Genomic DNA, 22,462 nt, shown 5'->3' with positions numbered 1-22,462 from the left:
TGTTTGTATGTTTAAGTGATTCTGTGTATTGTTACAATATTCAATCAATTATATCAAATATTAAATAAATGTGTAATATTAAAAATTACAAAAATGAAATTCTTACTTGGAGTTGAAGTTTCCACAGCACTAGCCATATATTGTTCCAGATGAAGCAGAAAATGATTCATTCCTGTTTTATTAATTGTATTATCTTTAACAATAATGTAATGAGAATGATCAGGATTTAATTCATACTTGTTTTCTTCTGGACAATTTCCTTCATTTTCAATTTCTACTCGATCAAGCTGCATAAGAAAAAAATTGAATAAAAGTTTGTCTCTAATAAATTAAATCTAATTATTGTTTCAAACTATTAAATATTTAAAAAGTAAATGATGTTATTTAATAATATAAAGTTAAAACAAGTTTTGAGAAAACAATTCATAAAGTTATCACCAAAATGTTTTTAATTTTCAATTAAAAGTGAGGTGAACTGATGAAAATAATCAATATATTTTGTCATTTTTCTGATAATTTTTTCCAAAATTATCTTCTGTTATCAATATTTTATTGATTCACTACAATTCAAAAACCTATAAAAACAAAATCTAATTACTTTTCCAATTTAAAAAATGTTATGATTGGATGGTTGAATAGTTAAGATGTCAGGTTACTGCTGTGAAGAAACAAGGATTAAATCCAGGCAAGCAATTTCCTGGAAATTTTTCATAGGAAGGACTTCTTAGTGCCCACTGGGCAAAAAGAGTAGAAAAAATTAATTTTTATGATTATATTGAATTAATATAATTCAATATTGATTTTAATTGTGCAATAGTTCCATTTTTAAAGAAAATAAAAATATATGAATGATCTAATTAATATATTAAAATATATTGTTTTATAATCAATATATTTCACTGAAGTTCCTTAACAGTTTATGTATTAAAATTACAAATGAAAACAAATTTTACAACTTACATAAAAATAATCTATGTTTAAAATTAAATTGAATCTGATTAAAGCTTAACCAATTATTTTTTAATTAAGTTTCAAATAGAAATCATGATTCTGTTTCTGTTTGATCTTTCCTGTAGTTCAACAACAAGAATTTTTAGTCTAGAAGTATCAAGCAGAAGATAAAATATCTTTACTTAAACACTTAACAGGGAGAGATTACTGCAAAAGTCGAATAATTTGTTGAAAAATTACTTTACAATACAATTTGTATTAATTATTAAGCAAAGTATGAAATGTAAAATTATTAGACATATCATTAAGTATTGCTGACCAAACAATGGTATTAGGGCAGTGGTATAAGATTTAACACTTGGTTCAGGAAACTTAGCAGATGACTACTTGAATGCATTCAAAATGTAGACTAATTATCTAAAAACAAAATGCTGATGATTTTGAGCAAAAAGGAGTATAGATTACTATAATAAAGTTGACATATTAATACTTAATTTCATACGTACTTATATTTTTTAATGTTAGTTTGCTTTGAATTTTGTTCAATTCACTTATTTGGTTTGTTCCTGAAGAAATCTTAAATTGAATATAAAAGAAAAAGTATTTATATTTTCAAGTTTGTCAGTCTTCTTATGTTTCTTTACACTTTAACATTGATTCCTGTAAATTTACAGTTTGCTTATTTCCAACAATTATACAATGATTGCAAATAGTTCAAAACTTTGTAATAAGTATAATGATGTAAAGTTTGTTAGTATGCTAGATATTCACATATATATATAATACAGTAGAGCATCGATTATCCGACCCCCAATCAACCATCACATTGGTCAACTGACTGCGTTCTAGTTGGCAAATTCAAATGTCCGTTAGTGATGTGGCGCTACAATATTTGGCTATGTCTTGGCTACTTTAATATCATTTTTGTTAAATTTTTGTGTGTTTTAGCTGGAAACACTGGCTCGACCATGAAAGGAAGGCCAGTATTTAAACCAGGCTTAATTTTCTATTTTTTCTTTATTTCTGTATTTATTTTGTGCAAAATAAAAAAATAATTTAATGATGATTATTATTTAAAAACAAAAAAAATTTGTTAGGCTTAACATTGATGAAAATTCAATGCGAAGTAGATTAATAGCAATATACTAATATGCTTATTACATGGGATATACTAATATACTAATACACTGTACTAATAATGTATTTTTTTATACTTTTCGGTTATCCATTTTTTCAGTTATCCGACCAACCTCAGTCCCCAATTGAGTCGGATAATCGATGCTCTACTGTATTGTCTGTATTAAATTCCTTTTATGTTGTAATATGGATTTATGATGGCAAGATGGCCAAGCAATCTCAGCTCACTGCTCTGGAATCTGGGAACAAATCTCAGCAGATTAAAAAATCCCAAGAATATTTTGAGAGACTGTTCTATGTCAGGCCTGGCCAAACCCAAGATGGGCTTGAGGCCCTCTTTGTGCCCATAATGTGTAAAGAATAAAAAAAACAACAACAACAAAAGTGGATTGTATTTGTTTCATTACAGTTAAATAGTTTAAAGATATTTAGGAATAATAAAAAACAAAGTTATTTTAACCTTTTGCCCCCGAAGGTACCGATCGATCAGTACCCTGGCTAGTTAACCAAAACTTTGAAAGTATCGATTCATTGTTACTTTGGTAAATATTGATTTTTGTAAAATTTATCAACAACAGATGTCAGCACTTGACGGCATTGTCTTGTCTTGTCTGATTTACATATTTTTGTCCAGGTGGTGTTTTGTTGACTTAAAAAATTTTAATTAATGCTTGTTTTTCTTAATTTATTGTTTTCTGGTAATTTTTTATTACATTTTTAGCATATTCATGCAATAATATTATTATAATAAGTTCATTTATGCTATAATAAGTTTATTTAGCTATAATAAGTTATCGTATTATAAATATTCAAGTTTTGACCTGCAGTTTTGATATTTTATATATTTTTTAATTTTTTATTTTAATCGAAAATATCAGCAAATGTTATATTATTGCTACTGGTAATCATATGTTTATTACAAAAATAATCTCATTCAATATGATGTAAATAAAGTATATTAGTTCATTATATTAGTTGATATCTGCTATCAACTGCTATAAAATTTTGATTTCAAACAAATGGTTGATATAATGTGCGATAATTTCACAACAAATAAACCTACATGCATAAGTGTTATATTGAATTGTCCAAAACAATATTCTAGTCTTTCTGGCTAGGTGCCAGCAAACAACTAGGTAACTAGACAATGTTAATTTTCACAAAAAGTTACAAATTATCAAGTTTGTGTGTCAGTTCTGATATATATATATTTTTTTCTTATAAATTTTTCTAATAAAATGTATTGAAAAATATATTTAAAACTAAAGATATTAATAAATGTACGTGATTTTTTTCATATAGATATAATGATAATTTGAGTTTTGGCAAATTTTTAAAATAATATTGCCTGATTGACCTATATTGGCTTAGGAGGGATCACAAAATAAACGTAAACAAAATGTCGGGGGTAAAGGGTTAAATTAAATGCATTGATTGGCTGTGTGCTAGATGAATATTTACAATAAAAGTAATTTATAAAACATAAAAGTTTTAATTAGAAAAGTACTTTAAAAATTAAGAAAATAAATAATAAAAAGATAAAATAGAACCACACTTTAACAAAACAGATATGTTACCATTACTTTTGCCTGGAATAAGAATCACTGTCAGCTAAGAACAAGTATAAACACAAAAATAATTATGAAAGTATTTAATAAATATGTAAGTAGTATCAAAATATATGCAGATTATGACAAATGTTTTAATCCAAATGTGAAGTAAATATTTGAAATCTTCAATTAAGTCTTTGAAGCAAGAAAAATAATGGTGGCACTTCTGGTTTACTTGAGTTGATATTACACTTGTTTGACTGGCAGAATATACATCACATGTCATATATAAAACTCTGATTCTGATTGGCTAGATGTATATATAAATTAGATTCTGATGTATCAAATACCCATAAAAGACTTATATTAAATTTGGATATCTGCAAATTATTTTAATTTTAAGTACTAATTTAAAAATAAGATAGATTTATAGATTTCTTTCCATTGTTTTAATAAAAATATAGTGTACAGTAATACCCAAACTTACGTGATAGGTGGGACCAAGCGATAACTGCGTAAGTTGAATTTGCATAGGTCGAGGTATAATTTCGCATATAAATACATACAAATTATTTTTAATTGGGGGCCAGAGACTAAAGAAAACAATAATTTAGAAAAAAATGTTTAATAAAATCTTAAATACATATGTATAACAAATTTTATTATTAAAATTGTAAACCGAAGTTATTTTGATGTAGAAGGCTTCATAAAATCTAACAAATTCGTCTGACAGCTCAAAGATTTTTTTTCTCCTGCAAAATTTCCTCATAGCATGCTAATAATTTTTTATTTCTTCATTTTGTAGAAGAAATGCGTCTTCATTGGAGTCTATATTTTCTAAAATTTGTAACCCCTTTTCAATTGAACTGAGGCCTTCTGTCAAGTTTTCACAGCTTCGAGAATTTTTTCTTTACTTTTTATAATTGTTCTGACCATCGATTCCGGTAGATCAAGCTTCTTTGCCAATTCACAAATTTTCATTTTTGTATCGAAGTCTTTAATAATGTTAACTTTACATTCCAAAGATAAAGTTTTTCTTTTCTTGTTTGATGCAGAGGAATCAGTTCTACTTCATTTGGATGACATAGAGTCTCTCAAGTCTCCGTAGATATAATAAACACAGAAATAAGTAACACAAAATAAATTATAGCTATTCGTCAATTCCACGTGAAATGTCTGAACGTGTAAGCTGAACAATAGTTTGGGGAGAGTGAGTAATCAAGAGTTGCATGGCGCTCAAACAAAAGACGAATCGATGAGATTTGAAAATTGTGTAACTCCAGGTTCGCGTAAGTCGTGGTAGCATAAGTCGAGGTATTACTGTACTTAATTTGTAGTTATTTTTTAATCTAAATGTATTTTAATGTATACTTACTCTTCCATCAAATAAATCTCCATATATTAAAAAATCTTCTCTTACAATACCAATTAAGTTCAAAGGTATAAATTTAATACTGTTTTGATTAGGATGTTTGTGGCATTTTAACCCTTGTCGCCTTAACTGTTCCAAATGGACTGCATCACCAATTACGTTTGTAATTCCAACATTAATTCCTTGAGTTACTATCCACATATCTGTAGCATTAGCAGCCTACAAAGACAAATAAAAAGAAATTTTTAAAAATACAATATTTTTAATAAATATCAAATGTAAAGTATGAATTCCAGAAGTAATAAAGATTTTAAAAGATTAGTTTGCAATATTTTATAAACATTACTTATAAATATTGTCAATAATAAAAATACTATATATTCCTAATAATAATTCAATAAAAATATAGATACATTTTTAAAAAATACAATACAAAAAAATTTCATGATATCAGTTTCTATTTTTATAAATTATATTTTTCAAAATAAATGTCAACCATCAAACCTTTCAATCACTAACAGGAATATAAAAATGGTCAGTACTTAAGATGACCATTGTATGCCAGCTATTTAAGGTGGTTCAACTGTATTTATAATATATAGTAGACCCTCAACTTAACAGACTCATTGATGAAAAGGTGGTGTCCATTATTGCCAAAAGTATATTAAATCAAATGTGTTTCAAAAAAACATATGTTAATAACAAACTTACAAAGTACAAGATAGATCAAAAAGCTGTTATAATGTAAACAAAATATTACTATAATGTACAGTGAGTAATTTATGTTCATTAACTCATTGATCCATCTTTCAATGTATTCTATCCATAAATAAATAAAAATTATAACTTTTTCCTTTAGAACAGAAATTTTTTGTTCTTTACATCAATTAAATTGAGGGTCTGCTATATTCAAAAATTGAAATTACTTTTTATTGATAAACTGAATTAACAAGTTGTTTATTATGGTTAATGAAATGAAATAAAAATATATAAACTTGAATAAAAATTAGTATAAAAATCTATCATCAAATAACTATATTAATTTTAAAAAGTAAGATTTAAAAAAAATTCTTTCCCTATTTAATTTTAGAAGTCTTATTTCTGAATTATTCAATCCCTAACCTTAATCAATCCTTTTTGAAAATTTTCTAACTGCCTGCTGTTTTTCCAATCATGAGGAGATGTTACATTAGAAATCACCACTAAAACAATTCTTGGACTTTTTATTTTCCATTTACTTTGTAAAATATTTGCTATTTCTTCTAGATTAGCATCATGAGTAGTAGTAAGAAAAGGATGGCCCTAAATGAAAGCATAAAATTATTATTAATTAAATGTAATAAAACTTAATTTATAACTGAAAATAAGGTCAATAAATTTAATAATTCAATCATTATAGAAATTCCAGGAATTAACCTGTTTATTTCTGATTAAATGTTTTTTGTGACCTTTTTGTCTCATTGTCAGATCAAACTCTTAAACTTCAATACATTTAATCAGAAAAAATTGGTTGACTCCTTAAATCTCTATAGATTATGTTAAATTTAGCTTGTTAGAGTTGATAATTTCAAAAAAAAATTGAATAATGCAAAACAATTTCTAATAAGTGAAAGAAAACTATATGATTCATGTATATATAAATTAAAATATAAAATTTTAATTTTATATATATAAATATTTATATAATTTTCTATTCTTGTTATATTAGTTATATTATTTTATCATTTAAAAAACAATAATAAATATAAATAAACTTTAACCTCAGTTTCATAGGCAAAATTTTTCCAAAAGCAAATTTTTCCAACAGTAGAGGTAAACTTTGACATTCCTTCTTCACCAAATGCGACAGAAGGTGCGTGACTGCTCTGACGTTGAAAACATGTATTCAGCTTATCATAACCAGAAGAAGTACCTTCAAAAGTTTGTAAATCTGTTTCTGAAACAATCTAAAAATAGAACAAAATTAATGTAAATATGACTGAAATTTTTTCAAGTAATTTTATTTTTTATTATTATAAAGTCATTTAAAATATTAACATTTTAATTAAAAAAATGAACTATTAGCAGATGACAATTATAATAGTTCTCATTCAGTAAAAAATATAACTTGGTACAGTACTTCATACTTAGTAACTTGTGTCATATGGAATGAGAAAAATTACTAGTGAGTCATATTTTTCAGAAAATAAATGTTAAATAAGCATTAACTATTTCTAATATATTTATGAAGTAATTGAACAGATAACTTTTTGATATTCAAAATAAAAAATTTAATATGCATAATATCATATTGATCAGTATTATTAGATCAAGAGTTCATTGAGTTAACTCAATAATAAACATTCATAAATGGTTAAAATATATTAAAGTTAACCTGAACAATCTCTTATTGTCTCACTTGTTATCTTATTTTTATTAAATATTTTTCCTTAAGCTTGAAAATTCACCATTAGTAACATCATATTCTAAGTAATAATATTAAAATGTATTTATTTAAGATTAAAATAATTAAATTATTATAACCTTTTATGTATTTTAATCACAATTTTCATAAAATCATTACTATTAAATTTAGTTTTGTAAGAGTCTAAATTTTTTTCAAATATTTTTAAATGATTATTTTATAACATCTAATTACTCAGAAATTAAAAACATTATGAAAAAAAATTCAATATGTAAACTTTAGCAATTATAAATGGTAGAAAAAAATGTTTTAAAAGAAATATTTGCATCATAATTAGAGAGATGTCTTACTAAAAAAAAATAAATAGAAAAAATAAAATAATTATTTTTAAAGTTTATTTCTTTTTAACTTTTACAGAAAATTGCTGCTAATGAGACCACACTGTGACACTATGGAGATTTACTTCTGACCAGTGATGCATGTTACATGAATTAATAATCCCATCTCATGAAAAAATCACTTCATCTGGAAAAAAAACATTATTCAGAAAAGTGGAATTTTAAGCACACCAAAGCAAAAGCCATTGACAAAACTCCACTTGTTGAGAGTAATCATTCAAATTCAGCAAATACAAAATACACCTTCTGTAGATAGTTCTATGTACTTTGCATGCATCCATGCTGTCATGTGGTTAACACACACAATAGCATCAACCTTTCTAGTATTTGTGCCAGGATTGTTTTCTACCTATTGAAGAGCCAAGTCTTGGACATTCTGGTTGATATTTGGTGGTTGTCACTCACTTTTACTAGAGAATAACTGTCCTTTTTTCCTCAGATGTCTATCTACAGCAGTGAAAAGTTTGGTGATTGGGCACTCTTCTGCCAGGGAAAGTTTCTTGGTACAGTTCTCTAGCTTCAAGTGCATTCCTGCAAGCTTGCCCATACACCAAATGCATATTAGAATATTCTAAAAATGTAAATTCAGACATTGTTAAAAAAAATCACTTTGGCCGATACAAACTAATCGTTACTGACGAACAAATACAAATAATGCAAATGCTTTTGACTTCAACATAGTAAGTCAAAAGTTCCATATTATTCAGAGATATTCAAATATGGAAATTAGCAGTACATTTAAATGTTTAAAACATTCCATATTTGAAGATGTTCTAAGAACATTTTCAAATATGCAAATTTTTTTTAATTGTGGAATTTATCACAGCCTGAAACAGATGTATAAAGTTAAGCCATGTATTGTTACAAAAAAGACTCAGAATCCAAGTAACAAATTAATATGTAATTATCAACAAATATTTTCATACATCACACAGCATTTTGCTAAACAGAAAGTGATGTCACATTTTTTTAATCGCTTATGACTCAAAATGAATGCTTCAAATCGAAAAATGACCATAGAGTTTCCAACTCAAAATTAACCCCTCTACAACTCCTCAAATGTTTTCACACCTTTCTGTTACATCCTGTATATATGTATAACCAAACACACCAAAAATAAAGTGAAAAAAGCACTTAAAATCAGTTGCTTTCACAGCAAGCACAACAGGCAACTTGAAACACAATAGATGGCATTTTTTCATTGTTTGCACAGTTTGAACAAAGAAGCATTATTCCAATTCCAAGTCAAATTTTTCTTGAATTTACCATTCAAACTCGGAACATCCAGTCATTCAAAATATGATGTACCACTGTATTTGGTCTTGGCTGAATTTCACACGTTAACTTAGAAAAAATTTAGCTAAAATAGGTATACATCATCTTTATTATAGGATCAAGATGGAATGAATCAAAAGAAGAATGAAGCAGATACTAAGAAAAATCTAAAAACTGTAGAGAACAGTGTGAGTTGACACTGAAAAGTAAACATGTTTCCCCAGTTTAGCCAGTGAGTAAATAGCAGAAGTGCAAATAAAAATAACTGATTAAAAATTTTTTAATTATAAAAATATTTTTTAAAGCTTTTAACATAGATGTATTAACTATGTTATGCATTACAAAGCTAAAATGCTGGTAACTACTTATTCTTTCTTCCATACATGTTCTTGATTAATCTTTTAAAAATTATTGATAAATTATAATTTATTCAGTGAAAAGTTAAAAAGTTGTTTATAACTATTAGATTTTGTAATTTTAAAAAATAAGTCTTTTTTGAAAACATTAAAAAAGAAGTCAAAACCTAAAGATTATCGTTTAAAGTAATTGAAAACATTTGAAGTGATAATCTTTAGGTTTTGACTTCTTTTTTTGGCTAACTAACTAATTAACTGACTAACAACTAACTAAAGGTATTAAAAATTTTTTTTCAATTTCACAAGAACTTTTTCCATATTTTTTATTTCCATATATTTAACTTGTTATTACTACAGTATTTTTTTAATTTTAAAAAATTTGAAATGAAACATTTGTATTATATTTTTAATTCATAAAATTATAAAATTATAAGAAGTTTTTAAATTTAAATATTTTGAGTTATTTTTTATTAAATAAGTAAAATTATGATAAACTCAAATTTAAAATTTTAAAGTATTTCTATGAAATATAAAATTCTTGATCTTGGTGTTTTTTTATTTATATTATGTTTTTAATCTATATATTTAAACATGATTCAGTTGATTGTAAAGTCCCTCCATAGTGGGCCACACCTATGTGGCTCAGCCAAGTGGTAACGTCATAACTTACATTAACTCTTTTGACATGCGGTCTGCCTGGGATGTAATTACTTTGTTCCAGGAGGCTTTTCCCATTTCCTCACCTACTGCAGAGAGACTTTGTGATTTCTCTATCTAATGTAATTATATAAATTCAATAAAACAATAAGGCATTCCATATTCTAACTAACTCACATATTAATTCTACTTTTTAAAAAATATTCATATATTCTCATTGTAATTTCATTGAGAATCGTGATTAATTCAGCATATTCTTTAAATATCACTTGTAATAATGACAAAGCGGAAAATAAACTATTTGACTTCATTCTGTTCGTGACTTTGTAATTAATTTAGCTTCACTTGCTTCATAAGTGTTCTTTTGTTTATTCTTAATTGTAGCAGTAACATTTCTTTTCCTCTCTTTTTTCTTTTGTTTGAACATCTAAAGATAGAACAGATATATATCTAACAATATTTTTATTAAAAAATTTTTGACTTTATTCATTGGGGACCATTTATTTTTGAACTTAAGAATTTATTAAAAATTCATTATTCTATAATCGAAAAAATTTTGAATAACAGTTTCACCTACATTTACAAGCTTAATTTATATTAGAACAAAACTAGTTTCCCTAAAATGTAGTTATTCCAAGTATTTTCATACTATAATAATATATAGGCTATGAATAATTTAAATAAGATTGTATAAATTGTAAGAAGTTAGGATAATTTCACTTGTCATCTATTACTATTATTGTTATTATTATTACTAATAATTATTATTAATGATAATGAATAATGAAAATTAAAAACTGAAAATATTTATTGTACTATTTAATAATTAGAACTTTAAAAACCAAAAATAATTAAAACTAGAGAAAAGTTTGATTTTAAAAATTATAATTAAATCATTTCAATAACTAACAATTTATGAAGTTTTTAATAAGTTAAAGTGTTTTTGAACAAATTACTATAAACAAATTTAAAAAATCATTATCAATACTGTATTACCCTAGATCAGGCCTGGCCAACCTGCGGCCCGTCATGTTAAATTGTGTGGCCTGCTAAGCGATATTATATATCTATTAAAACTTGTTTCCCCGTTATGTGTATAACAAAACAATTAAATAAATGGAAATTTGCATGTGTCATTGTTATAATGTGCAAGTGCGAGCACGAACTCTTGGTATAACAATAAAATCTTATTCATTTTATATTTGTTTTACTTTTTTAAAAGCATGTTTGCCTAAATTGTAGCCCACCATAATGTTACGCACGATCAAAGTGGCCTGCGAAACAATTTGGGTTGGCCAGGCCTGTCCTAGACCAAATTCCCTCAATTAATTAAACAGAATTCTTACCTACCAATAAGAAAATATATAAATATAAATCTAACTTTTGTAATTACTTGAATAATTTGAAAACTAAATTTATGATTGCAATATCTTATTTAATTAAAATGTTTCTCAATTTAATTCTGTGATTTGTTAAATTGTGTTACTACATAACAATCATGTTGTAATTTTAAATATATAAAATTGTTATTTTTAAAACTTAAAATCAATATCCTATTATTAAAATCTGAATTTTCATATTTAAAAAATTATAAAATAATTACAGTAAATAAAGTTAATAGATGTAGTTTTCTTAGTTGAAAACTATTGATGCTTCTCTAAACTTTCTACAAATTGTAAGTGGAGCAGTTTCACAAACTTGTAATTAGTGTGCAATGATTTTAATTTTTTATGTAAGATAGCATTAATTAACGAAGCGATTCTAAAAATAGAACCACACCGGGTAAAAAAGGTTAGAAGGGTTTCTTTTAAAAAAACAATAATATCAGTATATGAATTTTAACTTTATTTGTAAATACAAATTAACAGTAATTTAGATTTAAATGTGTTTTAAACTTTTATTTAAACTGATTTTATTGAATTAAGCTTTTCTGATTTTTATAAATTCTATACTCAATTGTATATTCTATTAATGTAGTGTATTTATTATTATACATTGCACAATTACAAATAACATACTAAATGATAAACTGAATTTAGATTATTTTCAGTTATGTAGATTTATGTTTTTACATATTTTATTATCTTTATTCCTAAATTTAAATTAATTTTATTTTTTACATAATATTTCGGGATTTTTAAAGTTTGGCATGCTAAATTTTTAAGAATTACACATATATACTTAAATTACAAATTTTAATAAATAAACTATGTATTTTATCTGTATAATTTTTTTGTTTTTTGATAAGAGTTTTTGAATTTTCCTAACATCTAGTGTAATGTATTTAAACAAAATAAATAAATCATAATGTAAATATTTGATCTTGAAAATTATTTTTGCAGTCTGATTCATTCTTAGAAATTCTGTTGCTTATTTTGCTTTAAATGTATATATACAATGTATAAAACAATTCCGTTCAGAATTTAATATCCATAATATTTAGCCTACAATAAAGATGTTTTCAGCTCTGTTATAATCATTAAAATGCAAAACTTTAATTGAATATTTTATGTTATTATAGTTTTGATTAAATATTTTTCTTCTAAGTTCTTTTTTATGATCAAGGTTATTTAAGACCAATTGAAAGGTTGACACAACAGCACAAAGTACAACAGCTAACAAAACAAATCAATGCATGGTAATGTATTTTAAATTAATTATTCTAAGGTCAAAAATTTGTATGCCCATATTTGTTCATTTATATCCAAAAATGGATGAAATATTTAAATTTCATGTACACGTATTTAAACTTTAAGAATTTTGAATTAGAAATTTTAATACTGAACTGCTTTTTTCTTCTATTTAGGAAAGATATAATATATTGTCTATGGAACAAAAGAATTGTTTATTTGTTCCATAGCCAAATGAATGCTTTTAGTCTAAGCAGATGATGCATTTTTTTAAAATAAAAAGTTATAATTTTGATTATAAGAAAAAGTTTTATTTGAAAATTTCATATAATATTAAAATTTATAAAGTTTTAAGACTTATTATAAAATACAATAAAATAATGAATTCTAATAGTATACAAATTTAATAAACTGAAACACAGATAGGATAAGCATGCCTGCAATTGATATGAAACACCTTGATAAAAAAAAAATGATATACAACTTTTAGATATGAATTAAAGGAAATTGCAACTACAGATAAACAGAAGAATTACAAGCTATGTCTAGAATAGTTAGGATTAAAGCATATTTGTTAAAGTTAAATCTTTTGAAGGTAAAATATCAAAAGTTTAGAATAAGTAATGATCATCTATCAAACAAAAAATAATAATAATGTAAATAAAAAAAAATAAACTTTACAAAAACTATAAAATCAACTTTCCTTCCAGTTTCACCTCAATGACAAAGCACTTTTCTGTCAAACAGACAGAAAATGAATGATCTTAACATTTGTGTAAACAATGATTTCACTTAAATAAATTAATTTATCAAAAGTTTATACACATTACTCATATGTAAACATTTTCAATTTCTTAAAACTTGTACTGAAGTTTTATATTAATGATTTGGAAATCACTTTTCAAAATCACTTTTTTTGGAAGTTGCTAAAAATGCATTGAAACTTTCAAAGTAAATATCAGAAATGTTCATACCCAGCCAATATTACTACATGGCATACAAAGTAGTGGTGTATACAATAGTAATAAATATATTAACTAGAAATGTTTTAACTAATATTTATAAGTCCAAGGTCCTTCCTGCACAATTTTCTATTCTAGATTATTTTGCAGATGCATAGAATTTCAAGTTTTGCTAAGACCCAGAGCAAGAGAACATCAGGTTTTTAAAACTACAGATCAAGTTTCACTCTCACTGTATGTGTAGGCCTATACTTGTGTTGTACATTTGGTCTTGTGTTGCTGTCACAAAACACTGTGGTAAATGGCAACTCCATGTACTGTACAAAAGAATGTGCCAAGAAGGCCATTCAAACTAAACAGCTGAAGGTCGTAGAAAAGCATTCCAAGATGAAGAAATGTATCAAAGTATAAGGGTTCCCCAAACATGTCAGAACTGGCAAACATTTATTGCAAATCTAAAAAAAAATCTCCATGTTTGTTTAGGCAAAGATCCCTGTGTCTCACAAGCAGATTGATGCCCTATGTAGTATTCTGGGGGCTGCTGATAAACAACTCCTTCAACCCTATCCTTCATCTCATAATCCAACGTGAATCTTTGCCCTAACAAAGCTTTCTTAAGAGATCCAAAAATGTAAGTCACATGGCAGTCGAAAAAAAAAGTCAACAACACTTTTCCAGCACTGGGCATTGTTAAGGACTTATGAGATGCAGGGAGGACAAATGTTTTCATTACTTCCTCCTGTTCTTCGTTTCGGGAGTGTAATGGTGACACCATGCCTCATCTCTTGCAACAATACAAAAGAGGAACTCGGGGTCTTTGTTATAGTGTCATTCTCATCCATAGATGTTGGCACTCCTATCCTCTTCAGCCACTAAAAACTGAACTGCCATCCATTGTTTAATCCTGGATGCTTCCATTGAAACTAACTTAACTTTAATCTGTCAATTATTGGATAAAAAATCTATTCCTGTCAATACTTAATGCAGCCCATGCTTTGCCTGTGTTGAGCTTACCTGCCCATAAGGTGGTCCATCAATTGCTACTCTGCACAATAAAATATGACGTGTGGACATATGTCATATTTTAGTGCCAATAAAAGTGGCAATTCTTATAGAAACCTCCCTTTGCTGCCAGTACTGTTACAGAAGAATTAATTATATTAGAAAATAGACAATAAAAGAACATTATCTATCTCGAACTCATATTGTCTATTTAAGTGTCTGTTTTACTGGAAATAAAAAGGCTTAATGTTTTTTGTGGAATTTTATTAAATTTTTCCATGAATTTCATCTGTCTCTGGTCATAAGTCAGTTAAGATTTGAATTTATTGTGTGTATATATATATACAATAAATTCAAATCTTTCTAAATAAAGATAATAAATATTAACATTCAAATTAGATTAAGTATAGGCCTATACAGTATATAAATAAAACTAATTGAAGTTTCACTTTTATAACTTAGTAATTTATATAAATGTTGCATATCATTTTAAATTATTTTCTGATTATAAACATTTCATGCCAAATGGTAGGAAATGATATCATTTGCAATCATTTATTTTGAAGAAGTATATAAAAGTGTCCTCTCTAACAATGCCAAACTAAATTTAAGAATAAACTTCAGTCTTTTAGTGTTAAAGTTGTTTACTTGAAAAGTTTTTAACTACAAATAAGTATTTTCAACATTTCAAAATATATCTTCAGGCAGAATGTATATAACATTCAAATTACAACTTATTAAATACCATATTTACTCGCATATAAGACGACCTCGCATATAGAATGAGGTGTGACTTTAAAGATCAAAATAAAAAAAATTAGATTTATTAATACTATTCTAATTTTATTTTGTTCAATCACAAGTAAAATATCAAATGAACATACACATTGTGTCACAAAAATTATTGGCATCTTAAACTTTAAGGAAAAACCTTGTAAAATCGACATAATTTGTTAATGTAAAACTGGGCAATCGGAAACCTTTTTTTGCTAATTCTTACCAGTCAAATCCACTCTTCGTTAATTACACTTATGAGTTTCTCCAAATTCTGATTTCCGAATAATCATCTGTTTTCACATGGGAATGGATTGAAACTTATATCGGGCTCCCATGTGATTTTGGAATTTCAATCTAGAATTCAATTCAAAAGCTTTGCTTTTCCTATTGCTATTCATCTTTACTGCTGACAATATACAAGAACGATTCAAATGACCCAGATAAAATACTTATGTTTTTAAATACAAGAGGGTAAGCATCCGGTAAAAAATGCAAATACACGGTTCACAAAAATTAATTGCAAAAAAATGCAAAGAATCTTTCGCTCGTGCACATAGGACAACCTAGAAATTTGAAGTTGTGATAAATGAATAAAAACCTCATGTTATATGCGAGTAAATATGATATGTTAAAAGATTACAAATATGCAGGTTTAAATCTTAATGCTTATTTTTACAGGAAATTGAATGAATGCATTACATGAATCAATTTAAGATAAATAGGTAGTATATTATCAACAAATACAAGAATAAAATAAAAAGAAAAAAATTAAGTAAAAGATAAAGAAAAAGAAAAATATAGAAATCCTAAGATATGAATATGCTATAATTTTAATTTGAACAAGTGACTATTAACAATTCATATCACTTCCATATAATTATTTATCAAGTGATCTTGAAATCTTTTCGCATTTTCAATTCCAAATAGCTGATATCAACTGATGTCAACTGACATCTTTAGTGACAGACATTAAATAGTTTAATTTGGCAAATGTTCTGTTTATCTTAGCTCTTTTCCAAACTAAAGTTATAACACAATAAAATTGCAGTGAACTTTAACTTCAGTCAAATGGTATTGACTCCAAAACATTTGATCTTGCAAAGGTCATCTTAATAGTCTTCTGAAGAAAAGAAAAAAGAATATTCAAAATCTGGACTGCTATGTTCCAATCTGAAAATTGGATGTTTTTTTTTTCCTTCTCTTTAGAATACCACTGAGACGACGTTTGAAAGGTCAAATGTTTTAGTGTCAATACCATTTGACTAAAGTTAAAAGTTAGTGCAACTTTACTGTCCTGTTTATCTATAATAATGTACATTATTTGATTTATGTTACTTCACATTTCAAATAAATCAAATCAATTTACATAGTAATTTTTAGTGTATCATTTGATATCAATTGATCACTTAAAATTGTTGAGAGTAATTGGTATCAATTAGTCATATGAAATTGACCAAATAAAAAAAATTTTAAGTGACATCACTCCTCAATTGATACCAACTTATATCATTTCATGTCATTTGGTAATTTTAAATCATTTCAACAGTTGATAACAAGTGATGATATCATATCATGTCACTTAATCACTCAAAACTGTCCAAAAGTATTTCAGAAATGATATCAATTTATATCATTTGAAAATGATGAAATGATATTTTTACTAGAACATAACTTCACTGAAAGTAAGACAGTTAGAGATGCAAAAGTTTTGAACTAATAAATAGAACAATTATTATTATAGAAGAATATGAATTCTATTTATCAAACAAAGATCATTTTCACAATGATTAAAAACAATTAATAAAAATCCAGTGGCGTAGCATACATAACTAGCACCCGGGACATAATTGGTGCCCCTCTTCCCCCTCCAGAAACACATATAGTTTGTCTTGGAGACCATTTGGGCGCCACTCTCAGAGGGGCGCCCGGTGCATGATACACCCCCTTGTACCCCCCTCACTACGCTACTGTAAAAATCTTTAAATGAAATCCATCATTCAGAATATACATAGTACCAAAATCAACTACTACTAATAGATGATATTACAGTTTTGATTTAACTGTATATATTAATTCAAGTCAATATTACATACAATTTATCATTTAATAATATTGTATCGATCTATACAAGTCTCTTAAGTTGTTTAAAGATAATTTGTAAACTTTTATGATATTAAGCTGTGATTTCAAAATTTAAATAGAATAAAAAATAATCATCATTAGCATCAAATGGTGCAAAGTTTCTAAATCATAAAAAAAAAAAAAAATATAAGTTCAAATTCTTTCATTATCAAAATGTTAATCGTATTGTCAAGAGAATGAGAAAAGGACTGCCAAAAATTTCAACATTTAATTATGTAAACAATGAACTACCTTTGTCATACTTAAAAGAAAAAAAAATGTCCTATCAAGATCTAATGCCAGATTTAACTGAAAATTGGCAATAAGATAGAAAATACTATAAATAAAATTCCAAAATGAAAGATTTGAAACCATAATATCATGGACCACTATTTTTATGATGCACAACCATCAGGCACAACCACTGAGGGTTGTGCATCATAGAAATAGAAATTTTATTTTTCTTTATCAATCTTTATTTTAATTCTCTTAGTTTCCTAATAATTTATTTAAAAAAAGATAATATTTATTATGTGAAATATTATTTTCATCTCAGAGTGGCAAAAATTGGCAAGATTTTACTTCTTCCTGGCATTATTGGCACTTTCCTAGGATTGTCAGTTATCCTTATGTAAGCAAAACAAGTCCAAGAATCACAAATGAGAAGAGTAATGAATCACCTTTCATGAGACAAGTAATCTTAAAAATATGTTTCTTGCAGTGCTAAATGATTTGCAAAACTTGATGAAATCTTAAAATAAAAAAGAAAATAGTATATTAAAACAATATATGATGTGAAAATATCGGAATGTTATTTGCTGACATAATATGGCAATCCTGTGTAGTAAATATTACATAAGATTGATGCAATGTGTACACTATAGCAAAATTAAACTGTTTACTAAATATAAATTATAACATTCATCTCAGGAAACAGTTGAGGAAAGCCATTTTTGAAAAACTAAAATCAATTTTTGGGAGAAACTGGTCAAGCAAGAATCAACACAGAAAATTCTGGAGCAGAATATTTCATGAAAGGTCATTCCCAAATTTATAGTTCCTTTTGATATTTTTGTTTACTCATATAAGGACAGCTAATAATCCTAGCAGATGGGATTGCAAATTTACTGACGAAATTTACTGACTGGTAAATAGTAAATTTTGAAAACATTACAGTAGAGTCCCATACAACGCGAAGGATTCGTTATGCATTATAGGAAATCGCGTTATCGAAACCTGTATTATCACACGATTTATGAAAGTTTAAACCTTGGCCTCTAAATTGAAAAAAAAAAAACATATACCTCTGATTGACAAAATTCTAGGGTTGTTGCTTGCTTTATTTGCACATTGTACTGGACTCTACTGAGCTTACTGGTAAATTATTTATAATTTTTAAATTTTGACTCCAAATGTAAAAATTAGAGCACTAGTAATTGTTTAGTTGTGAACTTATTGGTGAGTTGACAACTAAACAAATACTAGTACATTATGTCCATTTGAATTCCCTTTCTTCTATCTTAAATAGGAATGATTTTGCTGTGTGAAAAAAAGAGTATACTGTAATTTTTTAGTTGCTATGATTACTATAAAAAGTACCCAATGCAAATGCTCACATTCAAATAAATGCATTGTATTTTGCCAACTAAAATTATTATTGCACTCTAATTATGACAGGTAAAAGAATAAATTGCCAAACTGTATAGCATAATGCTGTAATATGATACTTTAAAATTGGGTTAAATTTCAGATGCACGGCTTGTCTTCGATTCCAGCAATCAGAATACAGGGAACAGTGGGGATCCACGTTCTAACCTAACCTAACCTATTCTAATAAATTACCATAAATATTAGCAACCAAACTATTAGAATAGATTAGGTTAGGTTAGAACGTGGATCCCCACTGTTCCCTGTATTCTGATTGCTGGAATCAGAGACGAGCCGCAATGACAGTATACACATCTGAAATTTAACCTAAAATTGTAAAGAACTGTAAAATAAAAGAAAAATTAAGTAAACTATTAATACTTTTTACAGTTTAAATCAGTGGTACCTAAACTATGCTCCCTGGACCAATTCTAGCCTTTGGCACATATTAATCCAACCTGCAAACATATTTGACACATCACTTATAAATGATAGAAATAGGTCTAATTTTACTATATATGGAATACACAAAATATTTGTGGCCTACTCAAGATTAAAAGATGAATGGAATAAGGAAATGTAATGCATGGAAGATATGCCAAGAGAAAGTGTCTCTCAGGAAGACTTTTTATGAGCAATTGGTCCCTACTTAGGTATTAGATGTGAAGGAAACCCAAAAAAACTCCACGAGGATAGCACATTAGTCAAACAGGAACTGCAACCTATTACCAGTGTTGTCCTTCTTAATGAATTATTAAGGGTTGGATTAGCAAGAATGTATTGCCAGCCTCTCAATTATCTAGTATATCTACCAGCGCGATTGCCTACGCACTTAAGTTTCCACAGAAAATGTTAATCACGTCACAAATCATATTTTATTGTTTATTTCGATTTACAGTATTGTATGCGAGTACACCATATTTGCCTGCCCGCCTCCAAAAAGAATCGGTACCAAAGGTGCGACAGGTCCCATCATTTATTGCCTTTTAAGCAGACTTTTGGTACTTACACTCTCGGTAATTTGGCACCTTCTGTGGAAGGAATGGCCAAGCGTAGCGTAATTATACATTTATCGAACACATCTGTTCCAAGTGAACTACATCATAGATACAATACCTTCACTAGTATTAAATTTGAAATTTCATAAATAATGGTCCAAACCTGAAAATTTTTATATATAAAAGCTAATAGCAAAAATCTGAATTTTATGGTACTGTACTGTACATTAAGCAAAGGTCATCACATTTAACCTATAAACAGCTGAGATGTTTTTCAGACATTCACCTTTAATACCAAACGAATTGTAACGATATTTAAATATAGATATTAGCTGTTGACCGGTTTAAATTTCCTGTCATGCGTTTATTAAAGTTATTACATTAATCTACTTTCATTGAATGAAACAAGTGCACAAACCGAAAACAAGTGGCTAATACCTGATGATCGGTGTTTCTTCTAAATCTGGATCGTACTTTTCTCATCCAACTGGGACGTCTTTCTTTTCCGGAATGAAAAGAAACAGATTTGCCTTCTATACCCATTTCACATTTTTTAATGACATTCAGCAGGTCGATCAACAAGTGAGTATTTTAATCTTGCATGAAATGAGTGTATACTATGACAGAAAGCGTAATTTTAAATATTGAAAGAAATTGAATCGAATTAAATTATTAATTTTAGTTTCTAAATATCTAGTATTAATTAATATAAATTAATAAAATTTTCTTTAAAAAAATCTTACAAAAAAAATCCCTTTTATTTCGGTAGATCTACGAAATTTCCCTATATGATTTATTTACTATGTAAAAATTATGTTTTATTTGATTAGATTGAATTAAATTATATTAATTTTGTTAATAAAATAAAATGTTATTTTTTATTTACTTTGTCTGTAAATCATTTGATCGGTGTTTTTTGATAAAAACTGGAAAATCTAAGTAAAATTTTTTTAAGGTTTAATGTCATAATTACGATAATTTTAATATATATTTTTTTTCATTTTAAGTAATTAAATTTAGAATTTAATGATTTAATTTATTTTTAAATTTTCTAAATAATATTTTATTTTCCCCCTATGTAAATACACGTTGTCTTTTCTGTAGGGAATATCCCTCTGTTGCTTAATCGTATAATCATCTGAGGTTTGTCGCTCTTCAACGTCATCAGATTGAGTTGGAAGTAAACAAGAGATGAGGTTTATCCCTTGGAAGTTTGGTTTAGCGATATTCCTTTTATACAACTTATTAAAGTTGTGTAATAGTCATGGACACGATCATTCTGAGTCTCCTTCTTTTAAATATACCAGAGAAGCTAATGAGCCTCATCACGATGTAAAACTTGATAACTTTAAAACGGACTCAGTTAGAAGTCAAAGTTTAATATGGTTGGAAGCACTTCTTTCTACGCTTTTAATTAGTATAGCGCCTTTTGCCATTTTATTTTTCATTCCTTTAGATAATAGTACAAAGCATAAGGATCTGTTAAAAGTTTTTCTCAGTTTTGCCTCGGGAGGATTATTGGGAGATGCATTCTTGCATCTTATTCCTCATGCTTTATTAGCTAAAATGAAAGATGTAAATGAACATAGTCATCATCATCATCATCATCCTAATCACCATCATCATCATCATGACCATCAACAAGAAAATGATGGAGAAATTCATTTTCATGATTTGAGTATTGGGTTGTGGGTATTAGCTGGTATTGTTACATTCTTAACTGTTGAAAAATTTATTAGAATTGTTAAAGGTGGGCATAGCCATAGCCATAACATTGAAAATTTAAATAGTATTAATAAATTGGAACCAATAGATAATGAGAAAAGTGAAGATGAAGAAAACATTCCTAAAAACTGTAAAGAAACTAATAATGAGACCACTTCAAATGAGAAAAATATTGATAATTTAAAAACAGAAAATAAGGAAACTTCTGAATTGCATGATCATTCTCATTCTGATAATGGTAAATATTTTATTTATTATTTAATTTAATATTAAAATGTTTTCATAATTTGAAATTTTCATAATGATTATGTGTTTGTGTATAATAATTTTGTTAATTTTTCTTTGGTTAAATGTATTTAAGCCATCATTATAACTTTGAAATTAGAATGTCAATAACAATATGGTATGCCAACAATATAATAAATTTAATTTGGATATAACTAAATAAATAGAACACATAAGAGCAATTTAATAACAAGACATCTTTTGATTTCACCAAA

At 26.8% G+C, this 22,462-nt stretch overlaps 2 protein-coding genes across 3 annotated transcripts in view; one reads left to right on the top strand and one right to left on the bottom strand.

Moving 5' to 3' along the window:
* The window catches only part of LOC136978024 (transient receptor potential cation channel subfamily M member-like 2), a 79,663-nt gene extending 58,829 nt beyond the window's left edge, over positions 1-20,834 (bottom strand). The window contains exons 1-5 of one of the 2 annotated variants that reach the window (XM_067273666.1): positions 20,676-20,834; positions 6,771-6,956; positions 6,133-6,312; positions 5,014-5,229; positions 107-287 (exon numbers count right to left, since the gene is read on the bottom strand). In XM_067273666.1, coding sequence (XP_067129767.1) covers positions 107-287; positions 5,014-5,229; positions 6,133-6,312; positions 6,771-6,956; positions 20,676-20,780 — 868 coding nt within the window. In that variant the 5' untranslated portion in view covers positions 20,781-20,834. Of the gene's footprint in view, positions 1-106; positions 288-5,013; positions 5,230-6,132; positions 6,313-6,770; positions 6,957-10,113; positions 10,481-20,675 lie in introns of those variants that run through there. The other variant, XM_067273667.1, reaches the window with a different exon arrangement.
* Positions 20,835-21,338: 504 nt separating this feature from the next.
* LOC136978020 (zinc transporter Slc39a7-like) overlaps positions 21,339-22,462 on the top strand; it is a 31,419-nt gene continuing 30,295 nt past the window's right edge. The window contains exon 1 of the mRNA XM_067273661.1: positions 21,339-22,200. Coding sequence (XP_067129762.1) covers positions 21,429-22,200 — 772 coding nt within the window. The 5' untranslated portion in view covers positions 21,339-21,428. The remainder of the gene's footprint in view (positions 22,201-22,462) is intronic.

This window comes from Centruroides vittatus, unplaced genomic scaffold (assembly GCF_030686945.1).
Source record: "Centruroides vittatus isolate TY-2023 unplaced genomic scaffold, ASM3068694v2 contig_484, whole genome shotgun sequence".
In the NCBI taxonomy this organism is placed as follows: Eukaryota; Metazoa; Arthropoda; class Arachnida; order Scorpiones; family Buthidae; genus Centruroides; species Centruroides vittatus.
This window is presented reverse-complemented; position numbering and strand designations above follow the sequence as displayed.